General features: G+C 29.6%; 2 protein-coding genes across 2 annotated transcripts; one reads left to right on the forward strand and one right to left on the reverse strand.

Annotated features, from left to right (window-relative positions):
- Positions 1 to 3,395: 3,395 nt before the first annotated feature.
- Positions 3,396 to 20,310, forward strand: LOC100167076 (alkaline phosphatase; the record flags this gene model as incomplete). Its single annotated transcript, XM_001943320.3, is given in 7 exon segments — positions 3,396 to 3,598; positions 7,850 to 8,051; positions 11,269 to 11,432; positions 16,194 to 16,407; positions 18,832 to 18,965; positions 19,488 to 19,920; positions 19,977 to 20,310. Coding segments are annotated over 7 exon segments (1,550 nt in total), but the record flags the coding sequence as incomplete, so codon positions are not given.
- LOC100169122 (glyceraldehyde-3-phosphate dehydrogenase) lies at positions 20,165 to 25,657 on the reverse strand. The gene is given in 6 exon segments (NM_001293474.1): positions 20,165 to 20,515; positions 20,587 to 20,781; positions 21,646 to 21,806; positions 21,877 to 22,247; positions 22,316 to 22,541; positions 25,597 to 25,657. Coding segments are annotated over 5 exon segments (999 nt in total). The 5' UTR covers positions 22,518 to 22,541; positions 25,597 to 25,657; the 3' UTR covers positions 20,165 to 20,445.

Consider the following 25,657-nt stretch of genomic DNA (forward strand, 5'->3'; position numbering starts at 1 on the left):
TGTCATAAATAAAAATGTATTATTTTCAATATTTATTCTTCATTATTATACAGAAAAAAAATCAAGGCGGAAATTCATCCTCCTGGCTTTTACACTAAATTCATCAATTATTTGTTCTGTAGATAATGGAATATCTTGATGTATGTTCATTAACGCCAATCTATTTAACAGTGACTGACCCGCCGTATTTCTTAAATACGTTTTTAAACGTTTAAGGGTAGTGAGAATTTTTAAAATGTGCCCTATGATTCGGTTCTACGCGGTTATCTATGATAACACATTGCCACTAATAGCGTTATAAACCGTTTTCTAATTTGACCACAGACTTGATATGACAGTGTCTCTTGTATCACTTATAAATTATTTAACAAATCCAAACTAGGTACACATTAATTTGATGAAATCTCGAATTCAAAATCCAATCATGTTTGAAGATTAAAAAAAAAAGCCCATGAGGGGGGATATATCCCTCATCATCCCCCCTCTACGCACGCCACTGACTACAATAATAATATTATAATTTACATAGATCGGTACAGCGAAAACTGCACTTCTCTCGTCTGGACCCCTCCCCCCGAAATTTTTGTGTACCGTTTATAAAAAAAAAAAAATGTTTTTTTTATCAATAAAGCATAAAAATTGTACTAACATTTATTTCGACCCCCCCCCCCCCCCAAATGAAATCCTGGCTACGTGCCTGGCGATAGTGAGTGATGGTGTGTTTGATGATATGAAATAGTGAGGGGACGACAATATCAAATAAATACATTTTACAAAATACATAAAATCATCTTACTTGGTTAAGGAATCTATAGTTTAGCTTACTTATGTGCCGACCAAGACTTATGTCAAAATAATTTCTTATCGTCACTTGGACTTAATACATTTTCCATAAAGCTTGACGGGTGTTAAAACATTGTAGGTGCATACAAATATTTCAGTCTTCAGGTCTGTGGCCTGAGAGATATAATCCGTCATTAATAGTTACATTCATTGTTGATTTGCGTGCGTCTATAAATCTAAAAAGTGTAATTGTTTTTTGTTAAAAATAAAAATAAATTATACTTTATGAACGAAAAGAAACTTAAAAAAGTTGAAAACAATATAAGATAACTTCTAGAAATAAAAATTATAAAAGAAATCGGAAAAATATAAATATTAATTATTATCAACAAATGTATTTTGAACAAAATTAAAACGGTAATAACATTAATAACTAGGCAGCATACCAGGTATTAAGCCAGCATATCTATTATTTATTATAATAATAAATATGAACAGGGGCGGATTGGCCCGGGGTGCAAAATTAATTAGGGGCCCGTAATTTTTTTTCAAACCTACCTAAATTAGGAAAGAACCCTTAGTTTTATAAGTAAATATAAAAAAAAAATTAAGAATAACATGTTGTTTATTTGTAGAGATGTTGAAATATGGTATTTTATTTTTGTTTTGTATAATACCGTATACCGACTGTGGTAATCGGGGGCCCGGATCATAAATACAAATGGGGGCCCGGGGTGCTACTTGGTGTATACCACCCTGGGCCAGTCCACCACTGAATATGAATAAATTATTTGTGTACGTTTGTTTATATTTTGTTTGTGACCAAAAATGAATACCAAGTAGGTATAGTTCTCCACTAAGGCTGCCCCTATATACGTCCATATAGTAAAATATGTAGATAATATTTAAAAAAAAACTACTAAATAAGAAATCAACGATCTAAGTCTTCCTGTTTAAAGCTATTCTAATTCTAGTTGAAATCAGCCAGAGTTAAAAAGTACCTACTCAACTGAATAAAAATAATTGCAATGACATTATTGATTAGGATATAATTGAGATAAGAGAGATGGGCCACGTCGTCCAGAAGTCCAAACTAACAGTAATTTAAATAAATACAATTTACTGGCCGAAAAATCATGACGCAGTAGTCACAATTTACTGTTACTGTCTTACAAACTTTATATACAATTTACTGTTAAAAAATATAGGTAGTAGTCGTAGTACATAAGAATACATTTGAAATTATTGTTAATATAGATATACAGTGTGAAAGGAAAATTATACAGGAAATCTTTATAATTTGTGCACCACTAAGAATATTGATGTAGTTGCGCCTATAGTGGTTTCTGATACCAAATAGAACAGAATCGTCTTTCATGTGCAATGATTTATTATTAAATTCAAATTTAATAATATAATATCCGTTACATTTACAGTAAAGTAAAGGGACTTCTCTATTTTTTTTTAATGCTATCGAAATATTTGCAACTGTTGTTTTTAAAGCCTTTGGTTTTTTTTTATTCATCGGATTTTAGCACAGTTAGGTTAGGTTAGGATTTTGTATTAATTGATTGTATTAATCCACTGTAGGTTGAATTAAATAAAAACGACAAACTTGGTTTAACTTTGATACTTTAGACTTAAATTATACACACACTTTATAATTTATATTATACTAGATTTATATTTTTAACTGTGTCTTATAACTGGGCCCAACCCATTAATTTTTGTTACTGGACCCAGAACTTTGAACCCTGATTAATACTGTTATAATATAATGTACTCCTATATATTATTTGAGTTTAACATATACATTACAGAGACTTACTCAAAGAGGTAGGTATAGGTACTCTACACCAATTTTTTTTTTTTTTTATATTAATATTTAAAGTTAGTAATTCCAATGCATCATTCTACCTCATAAATAACTAAAAATGGATATATAAAATTAATTTTTATATTAAGAATATAACTATTATCAATAACTTATTATTATTATTCACAAATAAATACCTAAAAAACACAATTATTATTTAAAAAAATCCTAATTTTTTAATAATTATGTCATTGTATAAGTATTAAGAACTTTTAAATTCAAAATTCTTTTTTTTGTTAATATGGGTTTTATCTTGACAACCACTTTAGATTTCTCCATTTATTTGGTATGGAAATCATATCCACAAAGTTTTCTTTTTAATTTTACTGTCTAGTGATTAAATTCGCGCGAGGTTATTGCGTCAGAACTAAATGAAAGCATCTTATCGATATGAGTGGCTGATTCGATTTCGTCCTATCTATTTATAATGGACTGCGAAAATTTGTATTTATTAAATAAATGTTATTATGTCGTAATGTCATATAAAAAAGTCACATAATTATAGAGTACTATAATAGCCATCTATCGGTAGATCACACTGTCGACGCTATTCCCCAAACATTTACCATAAAGCACATTATCAGCCATCAGGTATAATATACTTATTTACGTAACCACTTAAATGAATCACTCGTAGAAACCACTCTGTAGCTCATATATTAATATGTTTAATGTACGAGAGCGTGTTATAACATTATGTATTATACAATGTACGAAAAAATACGGTATTATGTAGATGAAGCGTATTGGATGTCGGTGGGCAGAGAAGAGCTGAACAACGCTCTAAACGTGGAGGTCAACAACAAGGTAGCAAAAAACGTGATCCTGTTTATCGGCGACGGGATGGGACCGAACACGGTAACGGCCACCAGAATTTACAAGTACAAGGAGAGCGGACGATTGACTTTTGAAAAGTTTCCACACGTGGGCTTGCTTAAAGTGAGTACACAATTGCAATACATCGGTTGTATTATACCTATTACACTAATACTATTCTCATAATAAATATGGTACAAAGTGAATCTTTTAAGAGTAGACAACAAGTAAATAACTTCAAAGAAAAAATGTTGTACATAATTTGAAGTCACCGGAGCCACATTATTGAAAAGTCGTTTTATAAATACTTTTTATCATAATCGGTTTTGGTTTTTACTTATTTAAATGACGCAGCAAAATTTTTAATTTCATGTTTCGAAGCAGAATTTTTTCTAAGAATTTAAATATGTATTAGGTAGGTACCTACAATTTCGAATGAGAAGTTATTTAGTTATAATTCTGTGTATTATTAACGAGGACAACGGTGTCGTGGACCTCGTAGTACTTAAGTGATCGAATAATGTCAAGTAAAATAATTTTTAATGCACAATGTATATTATATACACGGAAACGGTCACTAAACCATTTATGTCACCAAGTCATTTTTTCACCGAAGGTCACTATTTTCAATGGGGACTATTGTTAACTATTGTTATAATCCAACATAATTGTCATACAATTATTATTGGGATCACTGCAGAAATAGGAAACAGAAGAAGCAATTTTATATAAATTTCATACTATCTCGATGTTTATGACACACGCACTCTGTGTAATATTGTATATACTTTTGTCATAATACACAAGAATAATTATAGTGAGAAGAAACGTTGTTTTAACAGATATTTTAAACAACATTGTATAATTATATATAATATGTTACCGGAAAAGACGTAAATTAAGGATTTATTGTTAATGACAACTCAATAACGATATTTCGGATCAATTTAGACCGTATTGACTAGGAAGCAACGCTAATTTCCATTATTTTAAGGCGATGATGCATTTAGAAATATTTCCTAAGCAATAAGTAATCACGATAACTCCGGGCTTTTTCAGACATGATTGATAACAATTTTAAATCAATTTAAATCAAAAATCAAAAATCTATTGTAAACTGGTTGTAGGTGAACTCTAATTTATTGTAGGTACTTATTATAAGCAGGGGTACCATTTCAGCTTTAAAATAGTGCTGCCAAATTTTTTACTAGGCCACATTTTTCTACCAACGGGCCACAGCTATAACAATGAAACTTGAAATGTAGCCATGTTGGAGTTATTTCTAACCTTACTATTAGGAATGAAAAATAATTAATATTTTAAGTGATAACACTGATAAAAGTATAATATCATTATTCATTAATATTCATTTTCTTTCTATATCGTTAATATCTAAGTATATCTATGTATATCCCTTTATTTATAAAATATATTTATCTTATACCTATTAATTATTTCAATTAATTCAATTTAACTGATACGTCGGACATCGGCGCCACCATAAAATTAAGGCAGGCCAATATGATACGGCGAAAAATAGGTCCACCAATGTATACCCCACTGTACCCCAAATAACGCCCCTAATTATAAGTTATAACTATATTTTACATACAGTTATGTATGTAAAAGTTCAAAAAAATATGTATTTGTAAATTTTAATCAGTAAAGTTTGCATTATAAAGTCGATTATTCTATAATCGGCACTAACAATAGTTAATGTACTTTCCAGCTCTAATATTTCGATGGTCGTACATTAGCTACATTTTAAGTAAAAGATAGCCGTCTATCGGATACATAATTTATGTCGTCTATATAGTAATTAGTAGGTATACAAAATAAACCATGATAACTTATTGGTTATAATAATTGATTAATAATTATATTAATTAAATTTATTTTATTTTATTTTAGTATAATTAAATTATAATACAATAATAACAATAATAATATTAAGAGCTGACACGAGTGATACGTATACCAACTGAGCTAAGCTTGTATTTGGCATTCTTATAGATAAATACAGTATTAATTAATGTACCTTTAGTAATAATATATAAAATTATTATTAAGTTAAAAAGTTATTTTTATTACTACATATGACTTTTTGAATAATTTGATTGATACATAGATACCTATTCTCATAATGGTCATTGACTGTTTTACTAATTGTTTGATTTTATAAGAGTTTTATTAATTATAATTTATATAATTGGTTTTATTAGACAGATTTTCACATAAACATTATAATATTAGACTCTTTCCATAATTTCCCAAATTGTTGAATATAGTCTTTACTCTTTAGCATGTATTATGTAATCAGGAGAACTTCTTGAACTGGTTTATGTTGCACTTTGTGGTTGTGGTTTTATATACTTTCCTGTTCTCCTATCTATTATCTGATATTTCTATATCATTAAGTATGTGCTTTTATATGGATTTTACGAGAATTTGTTTAATGTACAATTTATAGATAGATAGTAGGTATGTTTGTGTGACTAAATGACTCGATTGATGGATAGATACGTAAACGGAAAATAGTAAGCTACTTTTATTATATTTTTAAAATTATAATATTTGTACACATGTATGCCTACTAGCGTATTACATAACATGTATCTAGTATTCACCTATATAGTACTTACCTTCAAAGTGTCACGGTACATCAAATTATAAAAATAAATTATTCAATTTATTTATTTTATTTATGTAATATTAAGTATAAATGTATTAATTTACATTATATTATGTATTATTCAATTTCTGACCCATTTAAATATTTCACTAAACAAAATTATCAACATATTGTCTATCAGTATTATACGTTAAGATAATTTCAGAGTCTTAGTTGTAAATGCGTTAATAAAATATTTTAATTTTACAACCTAACCTATGTTGTCAATTAATGCCTAGACATTGATGATATTTGCTACTAATATTAGGAATTTATGATATTGGCTAGGCATTTACATTATAACCTAATTTACATTATCGACGGTAACATATATATTTATACTGATATTATGTAATATATGAGGCGCCTAACCTATTATATAGCGTACCTACCTATATATTATACTTGTTGGTAACATTTTTAAAAATTGTATTTACACAATTTAACTCATCAGCAGCCGCTTTGTAATTACAATTTATTACTACAGCCTACAATACTACCTAGGGCAAACAGTTAAAAATAGCGTAACATCACATATTATCAGTAATAAATTATAATTTTAGGATATAAAAATTCTTATCTATTTTATTACAAAAATATTATATTATTTTATGTACTAGGATTATATTTATATTATTATTATTCCAATATTTTTACATAATGTAAATAACATTAAAATATATTCAACCAACTTTTCTAAAAATCATTTATTTTGTGAGTATTATATAATAATTATACGATATTTAAATAGGTAATTTAATTTAAAACATGAATTCTTAACAGCACTACGAATTAGTAGTTTTTACATAAGTACATTCTATAAAATCATCATCAAAATAAATGTCTACTATTGATAATGGTCGTATGTAAATTTAAATACAGTAGCTAAGTGAATTCATTTGTTGTACCTAAAAATAAGTGAATTAGTCATTATTAAATATAGTGTCATGTTTTTTATGCACACTTCTGTTGTTCTGTGTAAATTGTTATTAATGATGCTGACATAGAATATTATTGCAAATTAATTTTACACATTCACATATTTACATGTGTTAAATACGAATTTATCCAATTGCTACACACAATTTTACTTACAAACCTCTTATTTAAATTTAAAAATCTCAATACTTTGAGGACTGTATAAGAAATTTAACATCGTAATTTTTCATTATAATATAATTATAGTTCACTTTAATAGTTATTAATAGATATAGTATATAGATATATACGTCTACCAAACACATTTTTACAGTGTATACTACATGGAAATCAGTTTTAATCTAGATTTTGAGCAGAGCGATTAATGTATTGATTTTATACAAAGATGTATATTTAATTGTTTTCATTTTAGATCATGAGCGGGGCGAAGAATGTATTGATTTTATAATATTGTAATTAATGATGTGTGTGTGTTTTTTTGTGTGTCTGTCATCACTTTTTCGGGACAATAAAAATGCTTCGATTTTCTTCAACAGCATCTTTTCTGATAGAAAGTGAATCTAGTTGGTAATTCAATGGGAGGAGGGGTTAACTCTAAAAAAAATAAACGTAGATACATGCAATTTTATACATGAAAGTATACTAATATAGAATATAAAGACAGACTTATAACGTAAAATAATATATGAAATAATATATTATGATATTATATTGTGTCGGCCGTCGGGTAATATATACGTGTGGCATCACATTTTGCGTTTCAGACGTATTCGGTCGACAAACAAGTGCCGGATGCAGCGAGTGCAGCAACTGCAATGTTCACGGGTGTAAAGGTCAATCAGAGGACTATTGGCCTGGACGCGAATTACCAGATCAATGATATAACTCACTGTGACAATACCGATTCGCGGAGGATCGGCCTTACGTCGTTGGCCACGTGGGCGCAAGATGCTGGAAAAAGCACCGGTATGATGCACTTTAAATTTTTTATATGTTATATGTTTTAAGCTAAATTGTTTTTTAGTAAAATATAGCTACGTTAATACAATGATTTATCATATTATCATGACATTTGTATTATAAGTATAAGTGATTTATAAGACTATAATATGATCGGTTAGGTTAGTACCTACTTAAATAATATGAGCGAATATAACAAAGAATGCGCGTTAAATACATATTATCAATGACGTAGGCAATAGGTAGCAAGTTAAGCAGTAACACTTTTATTTACATTATAACGTTGTTAACTGTTGTCATACAACATCACATGTGGAAGTGACTAGTGAAGTACTATGGTGCATGCAAATATTATTACTAATGAAGTAGTTGATGTCTATACTGTCTTTAGGTATAGTTAATTATTGTGTACCTAGTAGATTGATTAGACGCACGCAGACGCTTCTCGTAACCATCTTATATATACTTAAAACTTATACAATTCGTACGTTTTTTAATTTTTTTTTAATATTTTGTATTGTGGGTATAATATTATTGACACATATAAAACAAATAATATAATAACAGGTGGTAATTGTGAATCTTCAGATATATAATTGTCAAGTATATAATCAGTAAATTCTGTCACATCAAGTGGATAAGCTCAACAAAAGCACGTTCAACCTCATCAGACGACAAAAACTCAAGCCAAAAAATGCTGAAGCCAAACCCCTGTATCTGTTTTCTTGGTGTAATGCTTCAATAAATGTTTGCTACTTTGTATTTTACGAAACCAACTTCGGTTTAAGTGAAATGGGCAACCAATTATTCGACAATTGGGGAAAATATTTTTAACCAATATATGAGCTTATTTTTAAAAATCCAAGTGGAGAAATTTAACTTTTAAACATTGACCAAGAAGTTCTAGACATACGTTTTTAACTGTACTCCAAAATGTTGAATACATTTCAGTTGATTTTGAATTTAAAAACGCTTTAATTACCGGTACATAAAATTTATTTTTAGTACTTATTAGATTAGACTACACAAGACTTTCGATTACTATTTAACAGTACCTATTGTGCCCAAACGTGTATTCATAAATGCACTCAAACGTGTAAACAATTTACTGGTAGATTGTTTATACTGCGCCCAAACTGGTTATTCCCGTTATACTTAATGACACGCAGTGTATAAGATAAGTTTACAATCAGAAACACATGAAATGGAATTATGATTAATTAAGGTAGCCGAAAAATAAAATTAGTTTATTAATTTGGCAGATCATTCTGTGTGTGGAATGATTATTGTCATACGAAATAGTGGTTGAACGTAGAAAAGTGAGTGGTTCATTTGATGCAGATAGTTCGGGAGCGAACTATCTAGCTAAGAAGCTAAGAAGGGATGAAATAAAAGAGATATCGGAATCAATACGGTGATAAACAAGGGTAGGAATACCTAGTGAAGAACAAATAGTAATTTAGTCATGAGAGGTTGGTATTTTAAGAACAAAAGCAATTTACATTTAGTAAAAGCACGGGGTTTAACTAGCTCTATACGTTGTCGGTCACGATCCAAATACGGATGGTATACGACCGGTGTGTATAATATCATGATGTATATTCCAGAATGGAGCAGACATAATACGTGAGAAGCAAAAAGAGCGGAGACATGAACTGAAAGGGAACAGCTTGTTATTGCGTTTAATGAAGCCCAGGACTTCCAAAGCTATCGACGGTGAAATTATAATATAATGATGGTCAAATAAAATGATTAGGGTCAAGTAAAAGCCAATATCTTTATTAATATTATATAACCACTCGAGTGAAACGCAACAGGAGTAGTGAAGAGGCGAGCGGCTCCACAAAATGACATTACGCCATATTTCTCAAGATTTAGTGTATAAGTCCGACACGTAGAGCCCAGTCACAAAAGCAGTTGAGGTCAGTCTGTAGACGAATGCAGTCGTAAGTGGAGTTAATTTCCATGTTAAATTTAATGTCGTCGGCGAATGAAATAACTTTGCAATAGGAAATATGTCTATTGAGATGATAATTGATTAAGAGGGCAAATATGAGATGACCAAAATGACCTTTTGGGGAACGCCAGAAGGTAATGTGAATGTATTGGAAGTAGCACCATGAACTGTCAATATAATATTATTAACAACAAAAATAAATTATAATATCATTATTATAGGTACTATATAAAATATATTTTTACACGGGAGCCGTAGGTAGTATATTAATAATTATTAGATATACCTTTTGTTACTGTCAAATCACGCAACCCCGAAAAAAATTTCAACCAGTATAGGTATTATATATTATTATTAAGCTTTATAAATCGGCAACTAAATCCATAATAATAATGTATAATGTAGGTATTAAGTAGGTATCTATGCGTGTATTATAATGTAACCGTATTTATATTATACATTATCATCCATTAATGATTAATATAAATGAATAATAATATTAATAAGTAATAACTAATAACACGTAGGTACGAAAGATAATACTATAATAGTTTTTTTTATTATAACACTACCTTTATCATATTATATTCATATCCAATAAAATATTTAAATATGTAATTATTTCGTGCCGTTCCATTCATGCCTCATTGGTGAGCTGATAATATAATATTATGATATGGGTACTATACTATGGCTATGTTATAAGATACCCATATATTAACTATTATACGTATATAAGTACACCTCGTGTGCAGTATAATAAATTATTATTAATAATTAATAGTTACATGATTATGTGAACCAGTTGAAGTCAATTATACTTGTATACTTAAATTTACTATTATACTAATATTTTATTATTATGTATTCTATTCAAATATTATTTTTATTATTATTATTATTATTATTATTATAAGTCGGTATTCGGTTAAATATGTAAATTAAGTATGTTTTACTTATAAACATTTTCATGGCCCCTTTTCACCAAAAAAAAAAAACGAATCCCAGATTAACAAAAAGCCTGTAAATTATAGTTTAAATATAATCCGTTATATTTACCGAAAAGTTAATAAAACCCGAACCCAAATCCGAACAAAACCCGATTAAGTCGTGGCGTCTAGAACCTGATAAAATTACAAACGACAATATCATTATTTCAGTCAAAAAATATAATATGCCAAATTGGTTAGAAAAAAAAAATGGTTTTATTTTGATGACTCGGTTTGATTGTTTTCATCACTGATCACTATCATGTGACGTTCACAGGGTTTGTGACCAACACCAGGATTACCGATGCTACGCCCGCCGCCCTATATGCCCGGACGTCGAACCGGAAGTGGGAATGCAACGCCGCTATGCCGCCAAGCGCGAAAAACTGCAAGGACATTGCCAGGCAGCTCATTGAAGACCGACCAGGACGACATTTTAAGGCACGTTATATTATTCTATTATACAAATTGTAGCCATGTGCCCATGTAGGTATAGTATATTATTATGTACGTTTATGAGACCTGATTTGACACAGGATTTAAGCGACATTTAAAAGTTTAGTCAAGTCTCAAAATGCCTTGAAAATGAAAAATGAAATGACATAAAAAAAAATATAGCTGTTACAATCTTTAAGATGAAAATATTTTATAGAATAGGCACGGGAGTGTACAAATAGGCGAAATAATGCTTCTATTTTCCACTTCAGTGTGTCTTTTAGTTGAAAGGGGTCCAAAGTAAATAGTGCACAGACCTCTGTTTATTTGAATCAGCCCCTGACTCTAACTGACCGCCCTTAACATGACTCTCCAAAATAATCCAAATATTATTTTTCTTGAATCCTCCAATAATGTAAAATGTAAATCCATAAATGTGGGTATTATAATATTTAAATTTTTATACATTTATATTTATCTATTTTTCATTTAAATTATTATAATAGGTATTATTATATCCAGATCGCTGCGTGTGTTGGTACCTACACGTTTTTTTATTTATTCTTTAACTTTTCATTGTTATTAATATTGTAATAATATAATTATTTATATTTTCGTTATAATATTATTATGTCGTGTTTACTACCTACGTGTGATATCTTGTCTGCAAACGACTCCCAGAACGTTGGAATTCGAGTATTTAGAATTTCGTACCACGGCAGACAGTTATTATCTATTTATCCACAACACTAATTGCTCAATAATATCATATTTTATCTTAATCATATTATCATATGCGGCGTCTAAAAACAATTGTTGATACGGCTAGTGTCTGTAATCTGTATGCGATACGACGTGTGTGAATAGGTAGGTACGTTTTTATTCCGAAAAAAAGCATTCACTGAAAGGTGGCGTATGTTATGACTTATAATATAATTATATAAATAATATTATTATCGTATTATATTATTCTGTGATAGCATCACGCGTGTCATTGTATAAAATTGTTTGTCGAAGTAAAAGAGTAAAACGTATTAAATAATAAATGTCTACATATGGAGTAACAATATAATATTATTAATAACTATAAACTATTATACATATTTTATACAAGTAGGTAGGTACGTTTATAGTATGTTTTAATAATATTTACGTATGTAGTATGTAGCGTATAAACATATTATAACTTGTAGTTGTAGTCAGTGTCACATCTAAATAGCTTAACAATCAACAAGTCGCACAAGATACAGCCCCACACAGGTGTAGAAATGTAGAATACATTACAGAGACCCTAGCACTTCGATGTACAAAGGCACGCAGAGAAATTTCGAGAGCCGATGAAGTTATCAAAAGGACCTACCTATCAATCCAATTTTTTCTAATAATAATTTTGATAAAAAAAAAATTTCTGGGCAATAGTATTATTCTATCCACATAATATTTATTATAAACATTTAAAATTAAATCTTATTGACGCATATCCAAATGGGCTCCGGGTTTTCCAATTATTACGAGATGCCCAAAATCCTAAAATTATTTTACTTATAAGCAAAATAAAAAGGTGAGCAAGTGGGTTTTGCTCTGCTTTACAGTGGGTTAAAACTGGGTCACTGATAGTGTTAAATTTGAATTCAATGATATAATATCATTGTATAAGAAAAACAATTCTAAGCGAAGATGGTCAGTTAGCCAATGATATTACTAATGATAATTATAATATATATTTATATTTATTATATTATAATAAATATATTATAATATAATAAAGTAATTTATATATTATAAGCTATTTACGTGAAACCTTAATTTAAATTTTCAATCCTTAGCTATACAAGTTTAACATTTTATAAATTTTTAACTATTTAACTATATATAGGTATATATTTTTTGTTTTTATTAATAATTATTTTTCAATAGATATTATCGACAAAGAACTTAGTCCATCTTGATTTTGTGTCGATCTTTGATAAGATTTGATTCGTTTCAAAGCTGAAAATGACTTTTCAATTGAATCATGTTGTACTAGAAATAGTTGGGATGAGTTACCCAAGTTTAAATACTTCTTGAAAAGGTGATACTAAATTATTAATTTTAATTTTATTTACCAAATCATATTATGGCTTGCCATTTGAAACTTCCTCATATGTAATATGTATAGATACAATACAGTAAATTAATTTTTTAATCTAACAAAAAAAATTGATTGTCGGAGATTTAGACTCGTCCAGATAAGATAACATTATGTGACGAAAGTACGCCTTGTGTTCGTGGGCAACAATATTATATTATTATGACAAAAAACCTAAATATCGAATTTTGGGTACTTATTGGAAAAAGTATTTATAAGCTTCCAACTGCTGCGTAAATCGTATAGGCGGGTTGCCCTACCACACCTGGCCAAAGTGTCGTGTCGAAGGTATTATTTTGGAGCAATTGCTCCTTAAAAATTTATGGATGGTGGATGGTCGTGTGGTCCCCCTGCCACATAATACCTAGCAACCTAGGAGACTAGGTATATCGTAGAAATATCATATCCGACAGTGGCGTATATAGAAATAATTTTTGGGGTGGGCTATAGTAGATAGAAACTAGCAAGTGATCTATTACTTAGAGGCTACTGCAGTCTACTATATATTTAATAGTTTCTATAAATACTTTCGTATTTGTTATTTTTCAACAGGCTATGAAATATTATAACTTATAATAGTACCTAATAAAATATATTATTGTTCTATTTAAAAAGATTGTAATCTCGGGAGGGGGGGGGGGCTGCAGCTATATACGCAACTGATTATCCGATTATACAAATGTACGCATATTTTGTAAATTTTTGATTTTAACTTTTTTGCTAAGTTGGAAATTCCGTTATAAACATCAAGGGCGTAAGTGGGTGGATACCTTGTACACATTTTTGCTCCTCACCAAAAATGAGTTCAACACGCCACTGCACGTCCATGAACTTGGCCCACCCACGTTAACAAATACACATCAAAAGTATGCCAAAAAATAGCGAATAACTAGCAAGTAATAGCAAGTTGGTTTTCAAAATTAGCAAGTTATTTTCACATTTTATATGATCAGTTTTTAATTAGGAGGGCCAACTTTAGGTAGCCCATCCACTTTATCCAGTCCGATCCAAAAATATGCCAAAAAATAGCGAATAATTAGCAAGTAATAGCAAGTTGATTTTCAAAATTAGCAAGTTAAGTGACAATTAGCATACTAGTGACATACTTTTGATGTGTATTTGTTAACGTGAATGCGCCACTGCCCGGCCATAGCTACTATCGAAATCCGAAGCGCTTTTGTCAATATATTGCATACCTACCTACCTTTATGACCTTAATTTATTATAATTTTCTTATACCAATTACTATAGATACAATTATGATACAGATAATTATGGGCCATTCTTGATGAGTAGATTATATCTAAAATAAAAAAACCTATCATATTGCTTATTGGCATGATGAAATTTATATTTCTTCCTTTTTGAGCAGGCATGCGACGCTTACCTCGCTTGCCCTGACCACACGCCACTGGTATAGGTACTTAATTTTAGTCAAGACTACCTATATCTACTTTTTTTTTGACAAATCAGTAAAAATATACAAAAGTATTTTTGTATTTTTAATATCTGCTTTTTTTATAACTATGTCGCCTCCGAATTAATAAAATAATAAAATATCTTCTGTGATATATACCTGTACCTATAGGTCGCTATAAGGACTGCTATAATATAAATTATTACAATATAGACTATAGTTACGACCTACTACCAGTCCTACGTAATTTACTACATGGGCTGACCAAAGGCGGGCATTAACTAGTTAGTTTATTTTTTAATCAACTTATGAAATTAACTAGTTTAATTTACAGTTGAAATAACTTAGCTTTTCTCAGCAAATTTTAAAAAAATCCATCAAGTTAAATACATTTTGAAATTGTTCGTTTATACGTACATATTACAATATCAGTTTAAAATTAAAATAATCCAATAAAAAAACATAAACATTTCTGTTCTATTTCTTGATAACATAATTTTGTGTATATTAAATATTAATATATCTTATTAAGTTGTAAATTATATATTATACGAGTTGCAATTATAAATGTTTTAAATAAAATTAATAATTTTAAATTACAAATTGACAATTGTTATGTCTTAATGTTATATAACTTATAATATATACGAAGGTCATGTACTCATCTTCATGTATTATGACATTCAATAAATTGCTATACAATATAAAAACAATATATTTGTTAAATTATTAAATAATAGTAAAATGGTATACAGTGTACATTATGATAAAAGTTCAATAAAATTATTTTTTTAATTTATAAATTAGAAACTAGAAAAACACACTGCACTCTTTATGTGATTTACATACTAATTAAAAAAAAAATAGATTAAATTTTTTTAAACTAAGTTAAGTTAATATTTTTTTCTATATTAACTTTTAACTTATCGAGTTAAATTTATCATTTGGTAACTGTTAACTTTTAACTTACCAATCTTGTATCCTCTTAACTTAACTTAACTTGAGATAATTATTTTGATTAACTTACCCACCTTTGGGGCTGACTACAATTGAGTTGTTATAAAACGTCACAATATAGAAATATTTTAAAGAAAAATATTTTTTTTTAATCCTGAATGAGTTCATCTTGCTCGACTTCATGTTATAGGCGGGATATTGCGTGTCCATTGTCCATCATAACACTATTTATAACACAGCGTGTCGATTTGTTTTCCAAAAACAGGTTATAATGGGCGGCGGCAAGAAATCGTTTGAAGCTAATTCACCACCGAACCCAAAGGAACCCGTTGATAAATCCTTGTGCGTGCGATCGGATCGCAAAGATCTGATCCGTGCGTGGATAGACGACAAACTATCCAACAATCTGTCGCATAAGTTCTTGACCAACGTAAACGATATAAAATTGTTGGACACTGAAGGAACAGAGTACATTTTGGGTGAGTAACCTACTAACGTCTTTACGTCTAACATAGTGACATATATGCTTTAAATTCTGTGGATGCCACTTTAGACCAGCACAAAGATAGTATTTTAAGATATATCCAACCAAATGAATCTTATAATTGATGCACAACTATACCTATACCTACACTTTAATACAGTATTGTCGCCGATTATTGGACTCATTGATTTAATATTTTATTATATCCAAGTACACTGACGAATAGGAAAAAAGTTGTCTATTGGATTCACTTCTCTTGTTAACGTGGTAAATGTGTATTTGAAACTACATTTTACCACATTTTTAGTTCATTTTCCTGTTTACATAATAAATAGTAATGCTAAAAGGAAAATATCTCCCCGAACGCCGCCTGTTGTATAACATTTCGTGGTCAACCCCCATACCCCCAAACCTTGTCATGCCCAGTCCTGTATATCATAGTCCATGCTCAGCAGTTAGTAATAATAACCTTATGATCTACATATATGATATACTGATTAAGTATATATTTCCCTTGCGTAAGAACTGAGAAATGACTGGAACCTAACTGATACTATAATTATGCCTAATTATTGCTGTAACTAATTTAGTACTCTATCAGTGGCTTAGCCAGGGGGGCTGAGCGGGCTGCAGCCCCTCCCCCCGAAATGTTAAGAACATTTAAAAATTATTTTAATGGTCTATGATAGTCGCTCAAAAAGTCTTAAATTATATTTAAAATATTTAAAAATGTACTACCTATACAGTGGCGTGCCCAGAAATTTTAAATGGGAGAGAGACCATTTTTTTAAAAAAATTAACAAAAGAAAACGGATATGTGGAAGTCACTCTGCTGTACAGTATGCTACAATTGGATGACTGTAAATTTCAATTCAATGATATATTATATCATGTGTGCAAAAAACGGTTCTGAGCAGAGACGGTTTGGCAGCCTAGGACTGTATATTATATTTATATTAATGTTATTAATATATATAGGTAGGTACATTTTTAACTACTAAATAATTTTAGAAGCTAATGGTTTTACAATGGTTTTTATTTTTTTTTTTATCCTGGATACAAATTATCGTATACCATTGAATTCAAGTTTAATACAATTCATTATACATTGATCCACTTGTAACCTACTATACAACAAAGTGACATCCACTTACCCGCATTTTAAATTTTAAGTTTGATATATTTTGTCGAAATTAAAACTTTAAATATTTATAAAAAAATTGTGCATATGTATTTTTAATATTTTTGTAAAAATATATTAGGGGCCGTGTATTATATTTTCATGCTTTTTGACCAAACAAATAAAAATGTATTGTTATATATTATATAAAAAAAAAATACAATATAAGAAAATCGCTACATGGGAAATCGAGTGAATATCCAATTATGTTAACATTTGAACTTCAAACGCTCATAAAAATGTAATTTGACTTTCCGGTAAACATTTTTTTTTTTTGATAAAGGTAGACAAACTTATGAGGAATCTTATTTTCTTAGATAGTTCGATAAAATTTTTTATGAATTTCCAATTCAAAATAATTTGCACATTTTCGTGGTTTTTTCGTAATTGGTCAAAATTTGAACTAAATGCTTATAAAAAAAAAAAATGGTGACTGTACCTATCATAATTTTTGATATAATTTTTACATATTTTTCAACTGCTATTGTAAGAATATATTAAGAGCCTCGTATTAAATTTCAAGCTTGTTGACTCAACGAATAAAATTAATAATTAACAAAAAATACTCTAAACTCTAAGTGGTTTTCTGTAGGTCGGCAAAAAAAGACAATAGGGGAGGGGGATATAACCCCTAACCACCCACCCCCCTAAGCACGCCACTGTACCTATAAATATTAACACTTTTCAGCTATCTATCTGTACTAGAATGTGTTTAATGTGTAAAAGTGTAAAAGTTGATCAGCCCCCCGAAAAAAAATCATGGCTACGCCACTGTACTCTATTGACTATAAAATTTAAATTACAGGGTAGGTACTACATAATATTATTACTGGGGGATGGAGTGGCCGAGCGGATTAAGGCGTCGGTTCGAACCCGGAAGCGGGAGGCATTTTTCTTCGGGCAAGTCACGGTGTCCGGAGAAAAGTGCCGCCATCCCCCACCCGTACCCACTAAAAAATCTACAAAACAAAAAAAAACACATGTGTTAATAAACTTACAATTTCTCCCCTACAAACAAAAAAACTAGCTAATGATCAGTTGCCGGGCTTCATGATCAATTAAAAAAAAAAAAAGTATTACTGAACTATATAATAAGTAATTGTTATTTACTAACTAGAAACTGTATAATAATACCTAATGTCATTCTTTATTATGGGTTTTTTTTTAATCACCACAGATTTAAGCAATAAGTTAATAAGCACTCAGCAAGTATTTATGATTATATATTTTATTATTTAGGATTGTTTACAAACGGAACAATGCCAATGGAATATACTAGAAATAAAACGTCGTTAAGAATACCATCACTAGAATTAATGACTGAAACAGCTATTAAAGTAATTTCAAAAAATGAAAATGGATTTTTTTTAATGGTATGTATATCTCCTAATATAAATAAAAATGTGCTATCAAAAATTAAAAAAACTTGCCCAACAATTTAGTACCTATAAGTACCAATTCTTTGATTTGCTTTACTCTCAAGCAAATGATATAATAATAATATTGGAATTTATTATGTTAATAAAAGATGCTACCATACTTCTAGAAAATTCTTAAGATAACTTCTGTATTATAGGTACTATTGTACCTTGATTGTACACTTAGGCTATATTATAACTTGCACTATTGGATTCCACTGATTCCAGTAACAATATACTTATTAAGCAAGTGATACATATTATTAATAATAATTTAAGTTTTACAATTATATTAGTTTAAGCAAAATTATGACAGACAATATACTTTATATTTATATAAAGAATTCAAATGTAAAAGAAAGTTTGTTATTCATTGTTTATTAATTCAATTCCTAATTAATAAGCATTAAGCTTACTATTTTTGTCTATTTCATAAATTTTAACTGTTTCATTTCACTTTATAATATTGTATTATAGGTGGAAAGTGGGTTAATTGATGCAGCACACCATCAAAGCACAGCCAGGTTAGCTCTAGACGAAACTGTCGAATTTGATAAGACAATCAATACTTCAATCAATTTGCTAAAACAGTTAAACATGTTACACGACACATTAGTGATTGTGACCAGTGACCACGCTAACTTATTATCAATTAATGGATATCCAAATCGAGGGAATAATATTCTAGCTGTGGCAGGAATATCAGAATCAGATGATGTTCCTTACACAACATTAACGTATTCTATAGGATATGCTAAGCGCCCAGTGTATACCCGTCAGGGTGTTTTAGTCATTAGACAGAATCCAACAGCATCTGTTAATACAACTATTCATGATTATAGTCAACAAGTTGGTATTCCGGAAGAGACAGGTCTACATGGTGGAAGTGACGTAGCAGTGTATGCCAAAGGTAAATATTTAATAGACAATTAATTTATCAAATTCTTACTCAAATATTTGTTATAGGACCAATGGGACATTTGTTTCATTCCATTCACGAACAAAATTATATTGCCCACGCAATAGCATATGCAACAAAAATTGGTGCTTACCAATGTGAACAATCAATGAACCAATCTTATATACATTTTTCAAGCATTTACCTCATATGCACATTAATTTTGTCATTGTTGTATTTTAATGAAGTTACAGTATTAAGATTTTGATAATAATTTTATTGTCTTCTAAAATTCATTGTTTTATTTATTATTTTTATATCGAGGTAGGTATATAATTGTTTGTTTATTTTATTTTAGGATTTTTACATAAACAAAAATATAATTTCTATAAAAAAAAAAAATTGAGTATTTCTATTTAAAATTTCACACAGTAAACAAAAATATTGATGATAGGGAACAAAAAAATGTAGTTTTATTCTAAAACACAAATGTGTAGTTACTTATCGCAACTATTAGTAGTAGCTTGAAACTACGGTTTAATCCTTAGATTGCATGTACTTGATCAAGTCCACAACACGGTTGGAGTAACCATATTCATTGTCGTACCTTAAAAATAAATGAATAATTAATTAATAGGTACATGGTCAATCTTTGTGTTATATAATATGATTTATTACCATGAAATAAGTTTGACAAATTGGTCGTTCAATGAAATTCCCGCCTTAGCGTCAAAGATTGATGAGTGGGTATCACCAATAAAGTCGGAAGACACAACTTCATCTTCAGTGTAACCCAAAATTCCTTTCAATGGTCCTTCTGCGGCTTCCTTGACTTTATCTTTGATATCTTGGTATGATGCTGGTTTTGCAAGTCTAAAAAAATGAATATATTATTTAATTAATTGTTTACTAAAACAGTAAACTACATAATAAAATAAATATAAATGATTTTAACCATGAAGTATACTTGTAGAATTACTTACATATATATTTTTGAATGTAAGTAATATCTAAATATTCATTAGTTTCAATAGTTTTTATATTAAACCAATACAAATATAGTCATTATACTCTATTCAAAATAAGAATGGTAGTGGTCATTGAAAATGGTCAGACGCTTCCCCCACTGAATCGACACAAAAGGCTAGTACTTTGGAACAAAGCTACGCCTCGCCTCTGTGCACAAATTAGCCACAGACTGCCATTCTTATTTTGGTTATAGTATAATTTCTAGTCATCATTGTACTTTACTGAGTTGCTTAAGAGGACATTTTGTAAATGTATTGTCTCCATCTTACAAGTGTGTATCATGTGCAATTGAAAGGGTAGATTATTATCTAGGCAATCCATGGGCTTTTTTAATTAGGTTTTAATTTTAAATAGAGAGTTATGAGTATATTTAATTGTTTGTACATCTTAAAATACTCAAAACTCCCTTTAAAGTTAAAATACAATAAAGAGTTGATTGCCTAGTTAATAATCTTACCTGTAAATTTTATAAGTGGTCAATTTACTACAAATTTTAAACTAAAGAATTATAACGCGTTTTGCTGAGTTTACAATTTGCTATTACACACTTGTAAGACAAGAGACAACAAATGGCGGATAACATGCTCTTAAGAACTCAATTATAAGTATTTGGTATTCAAAATGATTTGTAATTCTTATGCAGTAAAAAATATTAACAGTAATATTGTTGTAATCAAACTAAAACAAATATTACTTTTGATAACTCACCTTACAGTCAAGTCAACAACAGAAACATTAGCAACTGGTACTCTGAAAGCCATTCCAGTTAATTTTCCATTAAGTTCTGGGATAACCTTGCTAACAGCCTTGGCTGCTCCAGTAGATGCAGGAATGATGTTTTGGGCAGCACCTCTGCCATCTCTCCACAACTATAAACAAATAAAAAAAAAATTGAAATGACACAAATAATGTTAAAAGTGACAATTTTCAAAGACTAACTTTTCCAGATGGTCCATCAACAGTTTTTTGGGTGGCGGTGGTAGCGTGAACAGTAGTCATAAGACCTTCAACAATTCCAAAGTTGTCATGAATAACCTTGGCTAATGGAGCCAAGCAGTTAGTTGTGCATGAAGCATTAGATACAACTTTGAATGATGGATTGTATGCATCCAAGTTAACACCAACAACAAACATTGGTGCATCAGCACTTGGTGCAGAGATGATAACTTTCTTGGCTCCACCTTCCAAGTGAGCAGATGCTTTTTCAATGGTAGTAAACACACCAGTGGATTCTACCACGTAATCAGCACCAGCAGATCCCCATTGGATGGCCTTTGGGTCGCGTTCAGAGAACACCTTGATCTTGTTTCCTAATGATAATAAGTATAAATATTAAGTCCAATATAACATTTTAAATTTTTAACTGTAAAATATTTACCATTGACAATAAGAACGTCTCCATCAACAGAAACTTCGCCTTTGAAACGTCCATGAGTGGAATCGTACTTGAACAAATATACCATATATTCAATACCAATGAATGGATCGTTGATGGCTACAACTTTGGCGCCCTTTTCCAACGAAGCTCTCAACACCAATCGGCCAATACGACCAAATCCATTGATACCAATGTTTGACATATTAGTTTTTTTATATTGTATTTACTAAAAATAATAATAGTAGAATATAATTAACATAACAATTTATTATTAATAATAAAAAAAGGAAAAATCAAATATTTTCTAGGATCATTAAAATTGAAATAAAAACATTTTATTATTTGGTTTGAAAGTTAAAGGTGTAAATTCCAAGGTCACAAGTATCAACAAAAACTGATAATGTTTGGTGTAGATTACCTATAAATTATAAATGTAGTACCTATACTATACCATATGTGTAACATTCAAATTGAATAAGCTTTTCTGATGAATAAATTACTTTTCAGTTATCAAGGCACAAAAAATAGATATATTTTAAGTACCTATTATTAATTACTATTATACGAGATTTGGTTCTTAGTTCAAGACCTAAGACTGGTTAACAGATTTAATCTGTAACTTATACTGATAACAAAACTTTGATAAATATGCTCTATTCAGAATTCCGAGCCAATGGATGAAAATGTGTCAAAATTGGATATCTATTCCACTGACAATATTGACCAACACTGATGCTTCATCTCATCTGCCTTTTTGTTACCTCCACATTAAGGGGTAGAGCAAAACTCGACATTCTTAGTATAGATATAAAGTATAGAGTATAGAGTATAGAGAACTAAAAACACTTCAATTTTTGTATTTTTAGTAGCGGTTATTGGTTATTGGCTATTGCATATCGTTAATCAAAATAATTATTCAAGTATCAAGAATAATACGTTGGTTACCATATATTTAAAACCAAAACCCATTCTTAATAAAAATAACAGTCTTAAATATTGACATTTATTTTAAATCTTTTATAGTAGAAACAATATATTAGAAAACAAGAATATATACAATCTGTAATAAATTTATATAATAGGTAATATGGGGGAGTGGGGAGGGGTTACAAGTATACAGAACGGGACTGATAGAAGGGGGGGGGGTCCAATGACTATACTTCATAGAAACAATAACAGCTCAAAAATTGCAGGTGTATTTAATGTTTATAAATAAGTATATTTTAGTTTTGATAACCTACATTGACTTTTTTTTTTAAGTAGAATTTAATTTTCTAGCTACCTAATCAGTAACAAAAAATATATAAACATTTAAAATTAGATTTTTTTATCTTTGTTATTTATTTATTAAGATATATTTGACTCTGAATTTGAGATGGAAACCAAAATAGTAAATATATGTAACTAAATAGGTAACAGAATTTTAGAATTCATTTAATACTAGCAATTTATACCAGTGATGATTTAGTGAATATACGACATAATACAACACTCTTCCCAATTTACTAATGAGTAATGATCGGTAATGATGCATACTAACGTAAAAATAATTATAAATCAAGGGCTTATAAGAAATATTTCTCTGATTAAAGATCGCCAAACTTTTTGAAAGCAGTTTAGCCAATGACCTTACAGAACTTATAGACATGAAATTACTTTTTGTACATTAATCACAAAAAATAGTATATTATGGTTGAAACATTTCTTTGATGTAGGTACCATTCTCATATTTTGAGAGTTAATAAAAACTAACATACAATATTAGCTTTAAAATTGTAAAAATGTTTTACTAAATAATGACTATAAAAAATATGTAAGCTTTAGGTACAATGTAATTTAAGATGTGAATATTAGTTATTACTGTAACCGTAGGTTAGAAAAAAGGTCATCACATTTGGCATTGTTACCAATAAACATAAACACATTCAATTATAAAAATATCTGTAGTCTGTAGTAATGACTTTGATTTTAAGTTAAAATAGCCAAATAATTGTTATTTTAATAGTTGTGGAAACCTAATACAGTTAAATTTATATACAATTTTTTTATCAAAATTAATTAGGTATACATAATATTATAATTATATTAATATATTACATTATATTTAAAGTAGGTATATTAAACAAGGGTTTTCTAATGTTTTTGATCTTGTATAATAAAATATTAATATATAAATAATTTAAATAATGTCATATAATTAGAAAGGAAAAACCATCTATAACCCATCGTGTTGATTAAATTGAACTGATAAGGTACAGGGAAAAATATTTAAAACAGCTAACAATAAGACAACTTCTACCATGCAGTATTTATGTACATAGACACATACAATATATATGTATACGTATCTGTAGACAAGGTACCATCTCAATAAATTAGTAAGTGAATGTAATTTACAAGGTTCAAACATAAAAGTATAAAACCAGAGTATTATTTTCAATAAAAATACCAAGATTTTCAAGGAAGAAATTGAAGTGTATCGTGATACAATATATCAGTTCAATAATTACATATTATTGTGCGGAATATCAGTTGAAAATATTTATTTAATTTTTGTCAGTATTAAATTTAAAAAAAAATTATCAAACAAAGTTGAAAGATGCAATTTTATTTTGATTCCATGTAGCCAGTAGGTAGGATAATTATAGGTCACCCGGTGAATTTATCACGCCCGAAATAGACACACAGTTGTAAGGGCAATCAAAATGTTGAAGGGCAGACAACAAAAATTGCAAACAATGATAACACATTACTCAACTTGTGGGTTAAACGAGCGACAAAGTTCACACGGAGGATAAACGGGCGTCAAACGCCAAAGTCGATTTAATGTGAAGGTCAACCAAGGTCAGAGAGTATTGATCGGATTTTAGCGGATAGTCAGCGGAGAGCAGACGGGCGGAAGTGTGTATAATACAAAAACTCAACGATTTTAGGATTAAAAAAAAACCTAAAAATCTGTGGTAGACAAAAATTGTTTATTGACGATATAAGTAAGCGTTACACGCCGCTTCGCGACGGACAATGGCGGCGAACCGGCGACTGAACGACCAAATCCGCCGCCGTCAGATCGTCACAGCATTGGACGATAAACCAGATAGACCACGTAATAATATAATACAACAAGATTATGCGTTTGAAAACACACGTAATATGATATAACAACAATACGAAACGAAATCGCTCGCGGAGAGAAGCGAATAATGAGTTCGTTTCGAGTGGCGACGGATCTGTAGATCGCCGATCGGATGAAAGACGAGACAAATAATTATTAAAAATCTTACCTGAAGGAAGTGGAGATGACGACGTCGAGTGTGTTGACTCGATGGGGTGTGTACCGTAAAT

The sequence above is a fragment of the Acyrthosiphon pisum genome, chromosome A2 (genome assembly GCF_005508785.2).
Source record: "Acyrthosiphon pisum isolate AL4f chromosome A2, pea_aphid_22Mar2018_4r6ur, whole genome shotgun sequence".
Lineage (NCBI taxonomy): Eukaryota > Metazoa > Arthropoda > Insecta > Hemiptera > Aphididae > Acyrthosiphon > Acyrthosiphon pisum.